The sequence below is a fragment of the Lampris incognitus genome, chromosome 5 (genome assembly GCF_029633865.1).
Source record: "Lampris incognitus isolate fLamInc1 chromosome 5, fLamInc1.hap2, whole genome shotgun sequence".
NCBI lineage: Eukaryota > Metazoa > Chordata > Actinopteri > Lampriformes > Lampridae > Lampris > Lampris incognitus.
In genome coordinates this window covers 13,448,758-13,468,358 of record NC_079215.1, presented here as the reverse complement: position 1 = coordinate 13,468,358, position 19,601 = coordinate 13,448,758, and the positions used below count along the sequence as shown (strand labels likewise).

Sequence of the window (19,601 nt, the reverse complement as noted above, 5' to 3'; positions counted from 1 at the left end):
CTTGCTCTGCCCTCATAATGCTTTTTCTCGTCGTTCTCTGCTTCCCTTTCTCAACAGGCAGACGACCCCTCCACTACTCTACCAGCCAATCTCCAGTCAAATCCCCAGGTGAGCCTTTCCAACGCCACCCACCTCATCTGACATCACCCAATCATAGCAGCAGTCTCACCAGTCGTTATGATGATCAGATGAGGAAAATTGACCCAAGGGACTTGATGTGATCACATGGGGCGCGTATTAACGCGATGCACGCTTGTACCATTCCAAATAACATTGGACACGTTTTCGGCAGTGAGAGGCATTTGATGTCGCCAGGCAGCCACAGGGTTGCCTGTCAATCACTGGTGTGCCAGTAGTTAGAGATGAGCAAATTAGCTTACATAACTCTTATCCATCCAACTTATCATTATTGCATCACTATTGTTAAACAACATATTTATTTCTCTAAAACACGGAGAGGTGGAGAGCACTTGCTTTAGCTCTTTGGTCAGTCAAGCGATTGACAGACACAGCAGTCGGTCTGAGGTCTTCTTAGTTGTGAACATCCATCCATCCAGCCATTCATTATCCAAAGCACTTATCCTGCTCTTAAGGTCAAGGGGATGTTAGAGCCTATCCCAGCAGTCATTGGGTGGCAGATGGGGAGACACCCTGGACAGGCCGCCAGGCCATCACAGGGCCAACACACACACACACACACACACACACACACACACACACACACACACACACACCTAGGGACAGTTTAGTACCGATTCACCTGACCTACATGGCTTTGGACTGTGGGAGGAAACTAGGGCACCCGGAGGAAGCCCACACAGACACAGGGAGAACATGCAAACTCCATATAGAGGATGCCCTGGGATGACCCCCTAGGTTGGACTACCCTGGGGCTTGAACCCAGGACCTTATTGCTGTGAGGCAACCGCGCTAACCACTGCACCACCGTGCCGCCCTAGTTGTGAAAAGTTCAGTCGAACCCTTTTACTCTCTAGATTGGAAAGCAGAGAAAAAGCCGCCGTGAAGCAAGGTGTTTTCTGTTCACAGCTGAGCTTTTTTCAACTTTGTGCTCAGGGTGTTTCTCGAAAAAACGCAAGTCGTGTTGAGAGCATTAAATGCGAGGCGCCCAGGGCAAGTAAACAGTGAGCAAAATGATTCAAATCCGTGGGAAACAATTAGAAAAGGCACCCTTCTGCCAAAAACATTTCCAATGTGCTCACAGCCTTAAAGGTGTTAGCCTGTTTGAAGAAGGATCCTGTGGCTGAACTGGATCGTGTTTGGTCTTGTTCTTGGGCTAAAACCAGAGAAAATTTCACCCTTTCATTCTGGGTTGCAGCTGGGAAGGGCACTGGCCTCATTTAGTCTTAAAAATACTTTGTGATCTCACACTGAGCATCCTAGCCACACAGCTGAATTTTCTTTCATACGTTCTTTGTTGCCTCTTTCTCATGTCTCCATCGGTTACTGTCTGTCTGTCTCTCCCTCTTTTTCTAAAAACAGTCATCAATTCAGCATGTGTGCACATTCACTCATTTAAAATCTCACTCTGCCCTCTTTTCTCTCTCCCTCGTCCCTACCTCTCAGTCTCTGCTTGGCCAAGACCCAATCGCGGGTGCTGACTTGTCCTGCATGGGTCCATCTAACAGAAATTCAGACTGCCACAAAGCCTTCAGACTCAAAGCCAGTAACTGAATTAGTTACACTCATTTGTTCCAGCTCACTTTAGCTAAATTCTGCTCTCATAGGTATACACACACACTAAGTAGATGTGGAGTACTCAAAACAATCATCAAGTCATGAAGATTGGGTGACAACGCGGCCTGTAGGAGGTGTAAAATGTTTTTCATAAGCTCAGATTGGTGTATGCAGATAGGTAGACCAACTGTTAGTATGTGAGATGTTGTTACCTAGTACTCACCACAGAAACCAAGAGAGAGGATCAGAAATGGTCTTTTGGTGAGAGGATGAATCATTCGCGCTATGGAGGCTCTACTCCCTGTCCTCCGCCTGCAGAGCTCAGTGGGCTGTCGTGGGTTGCACTATATTTGTACTCTGTATATGTCATACATGTGATTCCACTGGTATTTTCAAAGGCCTTTCACAGTAATCCTATCTAGTCTTTCTGTTGTGTTTGAAGAGAAGCTATTGGCATGTGCCAATTCACCAATTACATACATGCCAATCCACACCAACGGCACGTATTATCACCAATTTACTCACATGTAAAATGTACCTACTATAGGCTCTATTTTAACTTTGTTTGTTGAACCAGAGAAGAATGTAGCTGACAGTCTGAAAATTATATCTTAAAAAGCTGAAATTCTGGGCGTCTGGGTAGCGTAGTGGTCTATTCCGTTGTCTACCAACGCACACAGGGATCACCGGTTCGAATCCCCGTGTTACCTCCAGCTTGGTCGGGTGTCCCTACTGACACGATTGGCCGTGTCTGCGGGTCGGAAGCCGGCTGTGGGTATGTGTCCTGGTCACTGCAATGGCATCTCCTCTGGTTGGTCAGGGCGCCTGTTCAGGAGGGAGGGGGAACTGGGGGGAATTGCGTGATCCTCCCACGCACTACGTCCCCCTGGTGAAACTCCTCACTGTTAGGTGAGAAGAAGTAGCTGGCGACTCCACATGTATTGGAGGAGGCATGTGGTAGTCTGCAGCCCTCCCTGGATTGGCAGAGGGGGTGAAGCAACGACCGGGATGGCTCGGAAGAGTGGGGTAATTGGCCAGATACAACTGGGGAGAAAAAGGGGGAAAATCCCCCCAAAAAAAGCTGAAATTCTTTCCATTCATGCACATCCTGAAGTATTTTGTAACTGATTGTGTATTCATTGTGGTAGTTACATAGATGTCAATTGTGATGTAGTTTTGTAAATGTTTAACTATATTAACAATACATAAGAGGAATATTGATTATTAAGTCAGTGTGGTGAATTGTGTTCTCAATCTGTCCGGAAAGCTGAACTGTATAATTGCAATATTTTGTTAGGATTGAATGTAGTCATTAAGAGCATTTTTAATGTTTTATTACTAAATCTATCATTGTCTACCTCACCCACTCAGCACCTACACTACGTATATGGCCAAAAGTATGTGGCCACCCAAACATCACATCCATATGTGCTTGTTGAACATCTCATTTCAAAGCCATGGGCATTAATATGGAGTTGATCCCCCTCCTTTCCTGTTGTAACAGCCTCTACTCTTCTGGGGAGGCTTTCCACTAGATTTTGGAACATGACTACGGGGATTCGCTCCCATTTAGCCACAGGAGCATTAGTGAAGTCGGGCTCTGATGTTGGGGAGAAGGCCTGGCGGAATTCCAGTTCATCCCAAAGGTGTTGAATGGGGTTGAGGTCAGGGTTCTGTGCAGGCCAGTCAAGTTCATCCATATCAAACTTGGCAAACCATGTATTTATGGACTTCACTTTGTGCACGGGGGCATTGTCATGCTGAAACTGGGAAGGGCCTTCTTTAAACTGTTGTCACAAAGTTGGAAGCACTCAATCCTTTAGAATGTCATTGTATGCTGTAGCATTAAGGTTTCCCTTCACTGGAACTAAAGCGCCTAGCCCAAACCTTGAAAAACAGCCCCAGACCATTATTCCTCCTCCAATAAACTTGATAGTTGGCACTATGCATTCAGGCAGGTAGCGTTCTCCTGGCATCTGCTAAACCCAGATTGGTCCATGAGACTGCCAGATAGTTGAGAGTGATTCATCACTGCAGAAAAGTGTTTCCACTGCTCCAGAGTCCAATGGCGGTGTACTTTACACCACTCCATCTGACGCTTGGCATTGTGCATGGTGACCTTAGGCTTGTGAGTGGCTGCTTGGCCATGGAAACCCATTTCATGAAGCTCCAGACAAACAGTTCTTGTGCTGACTTTGCTTCCAGGGGCAGTTTGGAGCTCGGTAGTGAGTGTTGCAACTGAGTGCAGATGATATTTACACTCTGCACGCTTCAGCACTTGGCGGGCCTGTTCCGTGAGCTTGTATGGCCTATTGCTTCACAGCTGAGCCATTGTTGCTCCTAGATGTTTCCACTTCACAAAACTATGGGCGTCCTACAACAGTGCCACATTGAAAGTCACTTAGCTCTTCAGTACAATCCATTCTACTGTCGATGTTTATCTATTGAGGTTGCATGGCTGAATGCTGGATTTTATTTGCCTGTTAGCAGTGGATGTGGCTGAAATTAGCCAAACCCACTAATTAGAAGTGGTGTCTGTATACTTTTGGCCATGCGTTGTAGTTCGTGCTTATCAGACCTGATAAGTATGAAAGATTCTTTCCTTCCTGTCTTCCTTTCTGATCGTCCTCTGTTGATGTTTCCACTCTGTAGTAAACGGCGGCCCCAGTAGCCAGATCTCAACCCCCAAGTCCACCAAGTCATCCACCCCCTCTCCTACCAGCCCCCACACTACACGCAGTTTCAAGGTGAGTCAGACAATACATGTACATAAACACAAAATGACCACACACACACACACCAGTAAGATAACTGCTGTTTTATACATGTATGTATTTACTTAAATATAAGTGTTGTTATTCACGAGGTGAATGGTTAGGGTTAGCCATTTAGTAAAAATGGATGACATCGACCTTGTTACCATTAAAGCTACACTGTGCAAGTTCTGCAAGGCAGGGGTACTTGTTGGCTGTGAGCAGTACATCTTTGGTAGCGTACAACAAATGCAAATTTGCTGTATGCTAAAAAGTCTTATTTTTTGTCTACTGCCATGTATTAAGTTGAGTTTATGCATGAGTTTATACACAACAAAAATGTACCCACTGGGCATTCAGTATACCGAGTAGTCTTGCTGCAGGTGCATCAGGTGGTCTAGTGTGACCAGCCTTCTTGCTGTCTCCTTGCATATCACATATCTGATCTTGCAATATTGTCAGTAACAAAGAGGGCTCTTGCACACAAAGGAGGAACAGGCACCCATGTGTCTTCAGTAGTTTCTTTTTTTTAGGATTTTTCCCCCCCTTTTCTCCCGAATTGTGTCCGGCCAATTACCCCACTGTTCCGAGCCGTCCCGGTTGCTGCTCCACTCCCTCTGCCGATCCAGAGAGGGCTGCAGACTACCACATGCCTCCTCCGATACATGTGGAGTCGCCAGCCGCTTCTTTTCACCTGACAGTGAGGAGTTTCACCAGGGGGACATGGCGCGTGGGAGGATGATGCTGTTCCCCCCAGTTCCCCCTCCTCCCTTAACAGGCGCACTGACTGACCAGAGGAGGTGTTAGTGCAGCAACCAAGACACATACCAACATCCAGCTTCCCACCTGCAGACACGGCCAAGTGTGTCTGTAGGGACGCCCGACCAAGCTGGAGGTAACACGGGGATTCAAACCGGCGATGCCTGTATTGGTACGCAACGGAATAGACCATCACGCCACCCAGACACCCAGTCTTCCCGTAGTTTTGAATAGATTTATACATGGTAGTAGACACAAGAAGTACAGCGTCAAGCCTTTGTTACTGTATGCCACTGCATCCTCACAATATATATTGAAAACACCGAAGAAGTAACTCTCACAGAAAACGAGCACCACTACTGCACCAAACTGGCATAGTGTAGCTTTAAATGATGAATCACCTCTACTGTGTTAATATTGTACAAGAAAAATTTGGACAAATCACTGACAGGCATGTATGACGTAGTTCATGTTTAAGGTCAGTGATGTATTTTAGGTAGAGTTTTAGATGGTGATCGGATTTATTGACTGGAGCCTTCTGTAAGCTGCTTGTTGGTCCCCAAAGTACATAGTTTTTAACTGTTCTGGCAAGCTGACAAACCTCCTTCAGAGAGATACTGTTCCTCACACTAAGTCTCTGGCTAGAGGTTTATCCTCCTACCTTACTTCATCAGAATATATATATATATATATATAAATGGCACTAAAATAAATCATTGAATCTAAATCTTAGAATCTAAAATATCCAAGACTAAATAGTTTTTCCTATTTCATGTAATGGGGATCGTCCTCAATCTGGTAGAAAATAGGTGAAGCTAATGTTATTCTTTGTAGTCATCTAGAAAAAGATTTCTAGCTAGCATAGTGAAGCAAGTGGTCAGGTCAAGTGAAACCATAAAAAATACTGATTTATTGAGGGAAAAAAAGTTCAGATGAAAATGAACAAAACCCATTCACATGGTCTACTTGAGGCGGCCCCTCCTTCAGACTAAATAATAGATCCCCCTGAGTTAGAGGTACATGGAAAGTACCTTATGGTCTATACTGTGGTAAATCAGGATCTTAAAGTAAATCTGCCACATTTCCAAATATAGCCGAAACACTTTGAAATGGCCGATGCTGTGTCTGCAGGAAAGACTCTCTTCACAAATGATTCATTCACCTGTAGGTGTAATGCTTTTATGTGGACGGCTGATAAGTGACTTTGGAGGAGGAGATCTACTGCAAAAGCTCTTAACACCTCGGACTTTTTGAAGCGACACCTTAAAGTCCAGGTCACGAGTTGTACAGCACTATAAATTCCCATTTCATTCAGTTAGAGCTGTGTCCACAAGGAACTTTGTCTTTATTAGAATAATTATTATACTGTTAGTGTGTGTGTGTGTGTGTGTGTGTATATATACATATATATATATACACACACACATATGTATATGTATATATATATATATAGTATGCTCCACAGTCTAAAAAATCTGCAGCTTTTCTCCCACATTTTTGTTACAAAAGGATTATTTATTTTATTTTAGAGTCATTTCCTTTAAATTGTTTTAACTTTAATTAGGTGATCTATCATGTGTTTATCTGTTAAATAGGAGACAGTGATAGTCAAACAATGCCTTACCATTTATCTCCCTCAGCATTTGTTTATGGTCAAGCATTCTTTACTTCCTCTTGCCATGGGTTACCATGGTAACTTTTCTGCAGTTTTTGTTTTGGACTCTGTGTTTATCTTTTTTTTTTTTTTTTTTACTTCTCCAGATCCTTCCTTCCCATCACATTTCTGCCCCCAATGTCAATGGCTCATCCAGTAACCACCAGGAGCAGACAGAGGGTACGCTGTTCTTCTCTTCTCTTCTCTTTTCTCCTCACTCACCCTGTCTGCCAGCACACAGCACAGCATGGGATGGATTCAAACACCCCTGGCCATGATGCTGACTGCCACTTCTAACATTTTTTCCCTGCGTCCCATCTCCAGACACAGAGGGGCACATAACAGTAATTGCTGTAGCAGCATCAGAAGCAGAATCCCTCCATGTGGGGGGAAATGGTCGGGGCACCATGTGAAGGATAAGTGTCAAATACCCCAGTGCTGCATGAACAGAGATTTGAACTAAATTCCCTTAAGCTGTGTGTGAAGGCATAATAATGTGTCTCACTACTTTGACAACTGAGAGCATACTAACTAGTGCTGGATAGCGTGCCTCCAGTCATGCTATATCGACACATCACAGGCAGTGAAACGTGGACTCTGTTGGACTACTGTGTGCGTTTGACAACCATTATGTCAGCTTCTGTCCCAGCCCCCCCCCCCCAGCCCCCCCCACACACACACACGGTTTGAACGAATGGAAAGATAGGTCTTAGGATGGCAAGATACTTGCTGCCAAAACAATGATCAAAAGTTAAAAATGATTTAAAATTTTTTTTGCTGGGGCGTCCGGGTAGCGTAGCGGTCTATTCCGTTGTCTACCAATATGAGGATCCCGATTCGAATCCCCCTGTTACCTCTGGCTTGGTCGGGCGTCCCTACAGACACAATTGGCCGTGTCTGCAGATGGGAAGCCGGATGTGGGTATGTGTCCTGGTCGCTGCACTAGCACCTCCTCTGGTCGGTCGGGGCGCCTGTTCGGGGGGAGGGGTAACTGGGGGGAATAGCGTGATCCTCCCACGCGCTACGTCCCCCTGGCGAAACTCCTCACTGTCAGGGGAAAAGAAGCGGCTGACAACTCCACATGTATCGGAGGAGGCATGTGGTAGTCTGCAGCCCTCCCCGGATTGGCAGAGGGGGCGGAGCGGCGATTGGGACAGCTCAGAAGAGTGGGGTAATTGGCCAGATACAATTGGGGAGAAAAGGGGGAGGGGGTCCAAAATAAATAGATAAAATTTGCTGCAGCTCCAAATTGTTAATTCACCACAAGATGTTAGTGTAGAGATGTAGACATATAAGTGTACATAAGTGTGCACTCGTGTATTACGAAGTACACTAGTTTGGTAAGCAAGCCTGTTTTGTAGACAATGGTGGAGGGTAAAGGTGAAAGCCAATGTAGATCTAACGTTTCTCCAAATTGTGTTTAAAACCCAGCAAAGCTACATTTCCTGTTGTAATCCATGCTTTTTCTTAGTAGTCAACGGCAACCGCTGTCTGCCTGCCTCCACCATCCTGGACAAGTACAAGGTTGGCAAGGTCATCGGAGATGGCAACTTTGCTGTGGTTAAAGAATGCGTGGAGAGGTAGGTGGAATACCTCAAAGTAGTTGGTGATTGTTAGACAACTGGTATTTTGTCAGTGTTGGGTATCTACAGTGTTAGCGTTTTCCCCGTCAGTAAAAAGTCATCTTCATTACTGCTATTTGAGCACAGCTTTAAGTCATATGTGACATGTTAATTGCTTATTGAAGGTTTTTAAGGCATAATGACATATGTTTAGAATGCGTCAGACATCTAGACAAACACACAGAGGAGTTTCTGGTGGATTAGGTCCTGTGTGTTCACTTAATTAGCCTTTTACTCTCTTGAGTCAGCACTCCGTCTGTGAAGAGATGAGGAAGTGCTCTGATGATAAGGCCCTGTGCATTTTAATGGTCTCTCCTTCTGCAGTTGTGAGTCTACAAACTTACTGTGTGAAGAAGATGGGGGGGGGGGTGCTATGGTAGAAAATATAAAAGAACCTTAGCGTAATGCTCAAGGTACATTTAAAGTGTTTGTGTATGTATTGCATTGTGTATGCATATAAATTTTTACAACTTGCATCAATTCTGTTCAGGTCCACTGGGAAAGAGTATGCACTGAAGATCATTGACAAGGCCAAGTGCAGTGGAAAGGTGTGTGTATGCATATGTCTGTCTTTGTCTCTGTTCCCCTCTCTTCCTCCCTCTCTCAAGGCAAACTCACTGGGTCCTCGGTTCCCGTGAGTCCTAGTTTTCCACTGTGCATTATTAACACCCAAGCACAACACAGTGTGTGTTTTATCTGAGCCTCTTATCCTGGGGAATTAGATTAGACTTGTGATGTTTTATTCATTGGCCCCCTCAAATTATTTGTACCAGCACACATTTTCTAAGACGATGACAAACACCAAGACAAAGGCACCTTATACCAGTTCAAATGCAATCAGCAGGTGTTGTCTTTTATTTTTTGGGATTTTATTTCCTCCTTTTTCTCCCCAATTGTACTTGGCCAATTACCCCATTCTTCCGAATCGTCCCGGTCCCTGCTGATCCGGGAAGGGCTACAGACTACCTCCTCCGATACATGACTCTTCTGATACATGTGGAGCCACCGGCTGCTTCTTTTCACCTGACAGGGAGGAGTTTCACCAGGGGGGACGTAGCACGCGGGAGGATCACGCTATTTCCCCACCCCCTTCCCCGAACAGGTGCCTCGACCGACCAGAGGAGGCACTAGTGCAGTGACCAGGACACATACCCACATCCGGCTTCCCACCCGCAGACACGGCCAATTGTGTCTGTAGGGATGCCCAACCAAGCTGGAGGTAACACGGGGATTCCAACCGGCGATCCCCGTGTTGGTAGGCAACGGAATAGACCGCTACGCTACCTGGACGCCCATCTCTTTTATTAACATGTGCAACTTCCCTGTATGTGTATGTTCACTATAATGTAAGCATGCTACTATCACTCCTGCTTGTGAATAACTTTGGTCTGTTTGTGTGTGCGTGCGCACATATGTGTATCTCTGTCTGTCTGTCTAGGAGCACCTGATAGAGAATGAGGTGGCAGTGCTGCGGAAAGTCAAGCACCCCAACATCATCATGTTGATTGAGGAGGTGGACACTTCCTCTGAACTCTACCTGGTCATGGAGCTGGTCAAGGTACAAACCAGTTTTAGTCATACCCGACCCGATACACACCCAAAGCAGGGAACTGGCTTCGGCAGCTCGTCCTCCATCTGTCCTTCTATCAGATGTTTTTTTTTTCTTTCTGCAAGACGTGATACAGCAATTAACCAGCTAATTGATAAAGGTGTTGATTTTGTCACAGGGAGGGGATTTATTTGATGCCATCACCTCCTCCGCCAAATACACAGAGAGAGATGCCAGCGCCATGGTGTATAACCTGGCTGGGGCCCTCAAGTACCTGCACAGTATGAACATTGTCCACAGAGACATCAAACCAGAGAATCTGCTGGTAAACACACACACACACACACACACACACACACACACACACACACACACACACACACACACACACACACACAGACTGACTGACAGAGACTTGGGACAGAAGCCCGAAAGTTTGACGAACATTAAACTGGCACAGAATTATGTATGTGTGTGTCTATTGGCCCTTTAGGTGTTTGAGTACCCTGATGGCACCAAGTCACTCAAGTTAGGAGACTTCGGCCTGGCCACTGTGGTGGAGGGGCCCTTGTACACCGTTTGTGGGACCCCCACATATGTAGCTCCTGAAATCATTGCCGAGTCTGGGTGAGTTTTTTTTCTTTCTTTTTTTTCTGCTGTTCTTTCTACACCATGGTGTGCGACTGAAGGCAGAAGTGGTTCTGCAGAAAATTTGCATTGGCACTGATCCTCAAGTTGCTTTAAAATTAAATCACTGTTGTCAAAACATTTTAGTAATTTGGAATGGATTTAAACCATGCATTTTATCTTTATCATCCAAAAATCGGGGAGTTCAGTATGCTAGTTTAGCAGGTTTCTTTATGCCCCAGCAGAGGTTGAGTTGCATACATGTAGTACAGAGTGACGTGTGCTGCGTAGCAATGAAATGTAAAACGAGATCGATAGGAGTTATTTTTTGACAGTTAACGTATTTCACATGCGTAAAAGAGTTTGAGATGTTACACTGGTGGAAATTTAACTTGTTAATTTAGCTACGATAAACTTTTTATCTTACTATATCTTCCTCTATCCTTCCGTGTTTTCGCAGGTATGGTCTGAAGGTGGATATCTGGGCAGCTGGTGTTATTACTTACATTCTTCTGTGTGGTTTCCCTCCCTTTAGAAGGTACAGCCAGGTCACAGCGTAGAATTGAACCGATTCCAGCCACATTATCTATCCGTTCTGCGTGATGTGCAGTACTGTTATGCTGCAACCATTTCCAATACAAAGATGACAATTTGCAATCAATCACAAGTTATAAGTGCAGTTATAAGGCCTGATGAGTAGGCCTGAATCTTGTGCTGTAACAGCCCAAGCATGTGGATGCCTGTGACACTGAATGTGCTATGTGGTCTTAAATCGTACTGTCAAAATGAAAGTGTAGGGCAGTTTTTGCCATGCAAGGTTGTATAATTTAATATATTCAGGTCTGGTCGTACTCACCTACTGCAATGCAGATTGCTCTAAGGGAGCTGTAATGGAAGTTTTCTGTCTCTGCAGTGAGAGCAACCTTCAGGAGGACCTGTTTGACCAGATCTTACTGGGGAGGCTGGACTTCCCCAGCCCTTACTGGGACAACATCACTGATTCAGTCAAGGTTGTGACCACAAGCACCCTCCTTCAACACACATATGCACAGTCACATGACCATGTGACCTCACACTGCTAAAACTATCCTGTAGTGATGGGTGCAGAACCACCCCAACCCTCTATATTAGTGTCATGTATTTCAAAGACAGCCCCCAATTACCATGCCAGACCAAACCCCGTTTAAATCGCTCGTGCTTAATTACTGTGGCTTTAAATAAGGGCATTCGTCTATCAGGGTTTGAAACTACTTGCTCTGAAAGCAGCATCTCCAGCTGCTTTGGTGTATAGGTGTAGAATTAGGGCAGGGTGTGTGTGTGTGTGTGTGTGCACGCGCGCGCGGATAAATTACAGTGCCTCTTTGATGTTAACATTACCCACAATAAGGATGCCAAGTATTAGCCACATTCCCCTCGATAGATGTGAAATGGGGGGGGGGGGTGAGTGGTAAGTAACTTTGTCAGGACTCCGACACGTGATCATCTATGATGTCATCCTTATTGGCTGTGCATATTGTTCCAGGAGCTGATTGGCAAGATGTTGCAGGTCAACGTTGAGGCTCGTTCCACGGCACAGGATGTCCTCTCCCACCCTTGGGTCACGGTAACTTACAGCACCTGACTCACATGTGTCTCTGAGCGTGCGTGTGTGTGTGCAAGTGCAAAATGTTAGTGAGATTGTGTGTTGAGTGTTTGCCAGCAATCAGTGTTTGATTTTGTTTTCAGTGACGTGCCGTGCACATTGTGTATCTGTAGGTGATAAGCCATTATGCACATGACTGTTTTGTGTGTGTATAGGAGGGTGCAGCTATGGAGAACAACATGAAGACGGAGGTTACAGGTAAACTGAAGACGCACTTTAACACAACGCCAAAGGATAACAACACCACAGCTGGGGTGTCAGTCATTATGGTAAGGACAAATAAATTAAAAAAAAGAGTTGTGTATCATATCCTTTAATGTAGTAGTTTTAGACAGCTTTGTTAGTGTCTGCAGTATATTTGGATGTGTAATCTTATGGTTTTCATAAGATTGTTGACCAGCAATAACTTCTCAGATCTCAAGTACTGGTTGGCTGACATGGTATTAGTAGTAAAAAAGATTGGACGGATGTCTGCAGTGGGTTGAATATGTAAGGACGTTCTCCAGATATCAAGTGTTTTTCCACTGCTTGGAAGTAAAATGATATTTGACCCAAATATGGAAGATTGAAATTCGTTGGATTCACTTGGATAAATCCCACTCCCACTTGCTCAGCAGGCCAAAATCTGGCCTCCTGGCCTACACAAGTTCATGAAATGTTCATCCAAGAGGACATTAGAGACGATCAAACAAGACAGACAAGTTATAAACTACTTATCTGCTGTAATCACGTCAGTCAGGATTATACAGCTGAAATTAAAGAAACGGCTGGCCTTGGCAAATGGGCTGGAAGGCTCTCCCATCTGTTGGAATTCATTCTCGTGTATTCATTGTTTGCTCCATCTCCTGCTGGTCTGAGGACTACATGCACACACGGCCCCATCCTCCCATCCTGTCTACTTCTCAAGCCTTTCTCACATCACTTCCTGTTGGTGGGGTGGGACTCCCTTCCTGCTCTATCTCTTTGTCATATCCAGTCACCCTCCCCCAAAACCTAGCCCACCCTGTTCAGTGCCTTCCTGTGTGTCTGTCTCTCTTGTCTGTCAGTGGTGTTGTCAAGTTACGTTTATTTGTATAGCGGTCTCTGAGGGATTTGTACTTACAAAACAAGGGTAGATACAATAAACAACAGTGGACAACACCCTCTATCTGTAGACCCTTGATTGGGATGAGGAAAAACTCTGCAGAAAATTTTCAGGAAATGGAAGAAGAAACCTCAGGAAGAGCATCAGAGTAGGGATCCCTCTCCCAGGATGGATAGGTGTGCAATAGGTACCGGTTGGTCAAGGTAGAACTATTTAAGTAGGACCAAAATTGAAAGACTGATATTTTCCAACGTTACATAATCGTTTAATCGTCATGCATTTTGCACCATCTCTTTCTACTGAGAAATAAATATATCAGTATAAAAGGCAGAATTCAGTTTCTCCATTTTTCTTATTAACAACTCCTTTAGGCGGCACGGTGGTGCAGTGGTTAGCATGGTCGCCTCACAGCAAGAAGGTCCTGGGTTTGAACTTTGGGGTTGTCCAAACTTTGGTGGGTCATCCCAGGTCGTCCTCTGTGTGGAGTTTGCATGTTCTCCCCGTGTCTGTGTGGGTTTCCTCCGGGCGCTCCGGTTTCCTCCCACAGTCCAAAGACATGTAGGTCAGGTGAATCGGCTGTACTAAAATGTCCCTAGGTGTGAATGTGTGTGTCGGCCCTGTGATGGACTGGCGGCCTGTCCAGGGTGTCTCCCCGCCTGCTGCCCAATGACTGCTGGGATAGGCTCCAAGCATCCTGCGACCCCAATCGGGATAAGCGGCTTGGATACTGGATGGTGGGATGAAGAGCTCCTTTACGTACCTCCTATCAGATGAAATCATCAAAATACAAAACCCTGCTCACACTCACTGCCAACCCTGGCTTGTCACTCAAAGGCCAGGTCGTGAATATTAATGAGGATCAAACCACTCCCCCTCAGTTCATGAGATGATAACAGTTATGGATAAAGTTATAACCCCCCCCATAATATTAATCATCTACAAATAAAGAATTGTTGCTGATTGCTGAATGTGTTAATTTGCCACCTTCAAGGTTTTTAGATATGAAAACTTAAATCGCTTTACTGATTTCAGTCTAACTTTAAAGAAAAACACCGACGCCTTAGCTGTAACCAAAACATGACATGTTGTCAGGCGGTAAGGCGAGTGCACATTATCAGCCTACGGGGCAACATCACAAAAAAGAGCCTCGAGACGAGCAAATCTCGGTAGACTCACTCCACAGAGGCAAAAAAAACCAGACGGCCCCTTAGGCGAGGGGGTCGGCTGGGGTTCCTCTGATCGTCGATACTGATGTGGTATTTGAAATGTTATTAGATTACCCTCGCCACGAGGAGCCTCATTTTGTTGTAAATCTTATTTGACAGTTTGAGGTGTAAAAGCAGGCCCTGGCTTTGGCCCCTCCTCCTCCTCTTCCTTCTCCCTCCTCCTCACCCCACCCTCACACTCGACCCAGGACCCCAGGGGACGCCCGGAGCTGTGCCGGGTACACGCTTCATATCCCACCCCCCCTCTCTCTTTCGTACCCTGTGCCTTGTTTATTGTCCTCCTTTATTCTAACTGTTGCTCACACTTCCTCTCCAGCTACTCCAACTTCCTTCGCTCCTGTTTCTTACAATTTCTCAGCATCTCTTCCCCAAGTTAGCAGCTGCAATATCTGCTCATAATATCAGGCCGATGTGGAGCTACCTAACTCTCTACAGCAATAATCTGCCAAGCAACCTTTTGGGCTTTAACCCATTTTATAACGGCTCCTCTCGCTCCCTCCTCGCCGTCTTTCCTGCTCCGTATTCTGCCCATCTCTCACTCGCATTTCACTCCACTTCACTGATCAACGTTGGGATGTAAGAAAATCAGCCGTGTTTACAACCTTGCAGGGTTTTTTTGGGGGTGCTATTGGGCTTGTCTACTGTGTAGGGCCGATGCTCACGCTTGGATCAGTTTCATTTGGTTCCCTCTTGGTCAAGTCACCAAACCGCCGTTATTAGCGGCCTCTTCCAGACTAGCCTTTAAACTATTGATACCTCATTAATGCAGCGGTACTTTATCCAGCGTATCCATAACAGTAGTGCTTAGAGTTACATTACCCCTGGGTGGTTTTTCCCATGTGTTATATTCTACCACCACCTAGTGGATCAAAGAGAGAAATGCCGTTGTGCTAAATTATGTCGGGTTTGGTGACAATTGACGTAGATGGATGCAAACTGAAGATGCTCTGTTGCCTTGGTCATGATGAGCGCAGCTCACTACACCCCTCCCACTGTAACTGAATGACCAGTATGTGGATGTAGGATCCACAGACGGGTGTCGCTGCTAAAATAGTCCCCGGATGGTCACAGTACACAGTGGATTTGTCCCAGCTCAGTCCTTTTCAAATACCGAGGGATGTTATGCTCTTGAACACTGGTGCCTCATTGGAACGGCTGGGCTGGAACAATATCTGTCCGCTGTTCATCATGCTTTTTTTGTGTTAACTTTATTTCGAGTGTGTGTGTGTGTGTGAAGCTGTAAGTAAGACTAGTCTCTGTCCCTTTTTTGCATTTTCTCCCCTCCCCTCCAACACGCGTGCATTACCACCCTCTGAATTAGCTCCAAGGCAATGGTATGTACTAACACTCAACGCTACGCCTCCGTCTGCCACTTCCACAGACACAAGGGCAAATGAGAAATGACACTGACTTCCACCTCAACTACCCCCATCATGTGACTTTATCAACAACAAAAAAAATCTCCCTGCTTACCATCTTGTAAAGCAAATGTTGGGTCGTTCTCATTTTCCCTTCCCCTGCACATTGGTAGTATAGCACCCACAACCTCGTTTAACCCCCCCCCCCCCAGTTGGGTCAGTCTACTGTGTGAAGCGTATGCTATGTGGCTTATCATGCAGTTATTTATGTCAGCGTCCATTGGCTTGTCTCATCATCTTTGTCCCTCATTCACAGCACTCAGTATGAGCTAAAATAGGACGAAAAGAGAAGATCAGTTAACGGTGTGCAAAAACAATGTCCACCCAGTTTATTTGGTTAAGAGGGTTTGAAGTAAACGTAGAATAGCAACTCGTAGTCCTGATAACTCCAGCGTTTCTCTCATTGTAGATTGACCCACAATATTTGTTGTTCTAACCTCATTGATTATTTATTTATTGGCTGTGCAGAATGAGTGTCACCAACTGTTCTGTCCGTTTCGCTTGCCAGAACACGGCTTTAGATAAGGAAGACATCCAGCTCACCACCCGTCGCTGTGCGGGGCCTCAATCTGTGCCGCCTCCACCTGTTCTGGCTGGCGATAAAATCCCTTCTGCCCTTCTGGCTGAACCAGCCCCTCCAACCACGACCGGGCCAGCTTCTCCAACCGACCAGCCATCACCCACCAATCTACTGGAACCTACCAAGGTGGAGTCGCTCACTGAGACTGCTTGCCTCGAGGCCCCCGAGAGCCCGGAAACTGTTGCTCCTGACGCCGAGCCCACCTCTAATCCTCCTTGTCCTCAGTCCCTGAATGTAAATGATGTTTCCTCCACTAAACTGGATTTCAGTCCATCTCCCTTGGCCTCCGCTCAAGTGTTTCCTGTCCTATCTATATCCACCCCCTCCCCATCAGATACCATAAGATCCCCCGCCTGCCCATCCATCTGCCCAACACCTCCTCACAACGCCTCCCAGCCCGAAACCCCCTCTCCCTCCGTACCTCCTGCTCTCTTCACCTGTACACCTCGCACAGCTCCCACCACGCCCATCCCTTGTCCATCCCCCTCTTCTCCCACCGAACCTGTCTCTCCATTTCTTTCCTCTCCCTCCGAACCGGCTTTACCCATTCCCTCTCCCCGTTCTTCGACCTCCTTCCCAAAATCGGCCTCCTCCTCCCCGAACAAATCTGGCATCCTCCTTACCTCCCTCTCCCAAACCAAACAAGCCACTTCTGCTCCCTCTTCTCCCATCAGAGCAGTGCCCTCCTTCCCCACTCTCTCCTCTCCCATCCAGCCAGCTGTGTTTGCTGCTCCTCCCTCACCACCTCCCAGGCCCACCAGCCCATCAGCCCCACTTTCACCTTCCTTTTAACCACTGATGTTACTTCAGCTACAAGGGTATTAGTGGGGGTGGGGGCACTTACTTAGCCGCAAGGCTATTTTGATCTACTGCTGTAGCCACATCCCATAGTCCCCTCATTATGATAACCACTTTTCTCATGTGACGTGTAGAGGGGCCCAACAGCTTAGACACCACAGCTCAGCCTCCATCATCCCCACCAGCTGAATCTGAGCCCCAGTGAATGCTACTGTATCACATCTTCCATTCACTCATCACATTTCATTTTCTGAGACAGAGGACAAAAGACTTTTTTTTTTTTTTTTTGATCAGTTGTATTTACGGTATGTTTATTTATTAATGCGAGGTCTGGACAAAGGGAATGAACTCAATATTTCTGTGTTTTTGAGAGGTTGTCTCTAGAGGGCCATGCAACACTGTACTCATTTTGATGTGAATGCTTTCTCCTTAATTTATTATCTCAGTAAGGTTTGCCTGTGGTTCTGTTTTGTAGAAGTGTTCATTTGCATGCCCACACCCACAGACAAAACACCTCTTCCTACAGTAAATGATGGGTTTTTTTTGTTTTTGTTTTTTGGCTTAAACAGAAACCCATCGTACGTTTGTGGTTTAAGTATTCCAGTACACGGAGTAATCTGAATTTGCCAACCTAGCTTGCCTGTAGAAAGCTGAATCCTAGAGACGAGTGCAGCTCCTTACAACCAGTACCAACATACGCCTTAGAGGAGGCCACGCGATAGATATCCCCACTGTGCAGTTTAGCCTAGGCCCCCTCTGTATTGTGAGCAGTTAAAGTACACACACACACACCTATCATTTGATGTGCACTCTGTAGATATTAAGTTGGATAAAAAAAAAAACTTGATCCGACTAAAACTTGACGGGGTTTTCGCTTGCCTGAACCCGCTTCTGGTTGACCCGTCATCGCCCCCCGTAGTTGTAATTGCTGCAAATAAGATACAACCAAAGGAAAGGGAGCCGGTTTGTTCATAAATCTGTTAATCATGAATGATTTTAAACTGTTGACGCTTACCGGAGCTTCAGGAACAGCTCATGCGAACTGGTCTCGTCTACTGACATCTGTAATGTGCCGATATATAAAAAAAAATATGTACGGTTCATGTCGACAATGACAGAGGATGCATGAAATTAGCTAAAATGCCGTTTCTCGGTTATACTCCACAAACGGTCGATAATCTGTGGGATTTATACAGACGAATGTGATTTCAAGGTGCAGGGGCTGCTCAAAAGCTTGGCGATGCCTTTATCAAAACCAGCTTAGTGGGGGGGGGGTAGGGTAAAAATGCTGAGTTCTTCAAATTTATAATCACAAGCATAAAGGGATTTTTCTGTCCATATGTACTTGTTTTAAAGCCCGCCGTTTTATCCTCACCACTGTTGGTGGGTCAGCAGATTCAACATGGCTCTAGTTCACGTTTTACTCTTGTTAAGGACATGATGCTGCAGGAGTAATCCCATTCTCCCCACATAAGCACACGCAAGAAGAAAAAGTAAGGTTGGTGTGTTCTGAAGCCTCTGTATATATGTATGTATGTATGGGCAAAGTGGACTTTCATAAAGCTTTGTCAACGCAGTTTGTACTGGGGAATTTGTATGTAAAGACGGTTTTAAATGGATCAGCCATGTCAAGTTAGAGAAACCGGTTTTGGGTAGACAGATCGCTTTTAACATCCCGACATCTTGAGTTAGAAGTACCCCAAAGATATGAAAATAAAAGACGCAAAAATGTATATTTGTGTTGGATGTGTGTGTGTAACGCCGGATCATGCGGGCGGCCACCGGAGGGTGCCGCACCATTTAAGACTTGAGTCTGGATGGTGTGTTGACATTACGCTGAGGCCGGGTCAAGTTATAAAACTCCATTTTTATTGTCAGAACTCGGCACACATCAGAAACACTCCAAATTGATTGCCAAAAATATTGAGTCAGATACATACACGTACAGTAGTTGTCATTTAACCGGAGACTAAAACCACATCAAGCTCAGATCAAACTAATGGAATGTTGCCTCAAAACCACATCAGGATGGGGATTTTACTCGGGGCTCATGGGAAATGTATTTCAGTACTTTTTTTTTCCTCTTTAAATACCATAGCTGAACCGACTCTATTGTCCTAAGTAGCAAATTACCACAATCAGACTGACGTGGAGCAAGCCCTTCTGTTCATGCCACGTCTCGCTTTGCTGTAAG

The 19,601-nt window shown here is 45.6% G+C and overlaps 1 protein-coding gene across 2 annotated transcripts in view; it reads left to right on the top strand.

Annotated features, from left to right (window-relative positions):
* dclk2a (doublecortin-like kinase 2a) overlaps positions 1 to 19,125 on the top strand; it is a 59,213-nt gene extending 40,088 nt beyond the window's left edge. For both annotated transcript variants that reach the window (XM_056280065.1, XM_056280064.1), the window contains exons 5-17: positions 58 to 108; positions 4,348 to 4,442; positions 6,969 to 7,041; positions 8,333 to 8,441; positions 8,974 to 9,031; positions 9,922 to 10,041; positions 10,211 to 10,357; positions 10,526 to 10,659; positions 11,120 to 11,197; positions 11,573 to 11,669; positions 12,182 to 12,262; positions 12,457 to 12,570; positions 16,538 to 19,125. In XM_056280065.1, coding sequence (XP_056136040.1) covers positions 58 to 108; positions 4,348 to 4,442; positions 6,969 to 7,041; positions 8,333 to 8,441; positions 8,974 to 9,031; positions 9,922 to 10,041; positions 10,211 to 10,357; positions 10,526 to 10,659; positions 11,120 to 11,197; positions 11,573 to 11,669; positions 12,182 to 12,262; positions 12,457 to 12,570; positions 16,538 to 17,401 — 2,021 coding nt within the window. In that variant the 3' untranslated portion in view covers positions 17,402 to 19,125. The remainder of the gene's footprint in view (positions 1 to 57; positions 109 to 4,347; positions 4,443 to 6,968; positions 7,042 to 8,332; positions 8,442 to 8,973; positions 9,032 to 9,921; positions 10,042 to 10,210; positions 10,358 to 10,525; positions 10,660 to 11,119; positions 11,198 to 11,572; positions 11,670 to 12,181; positions 12,263 to 12,456; positions 12,571 to 16,537) is intronic.
* The last annotated feature ends 476 nt before the right edge of the window (positions 19,126 to 19,601 follow it).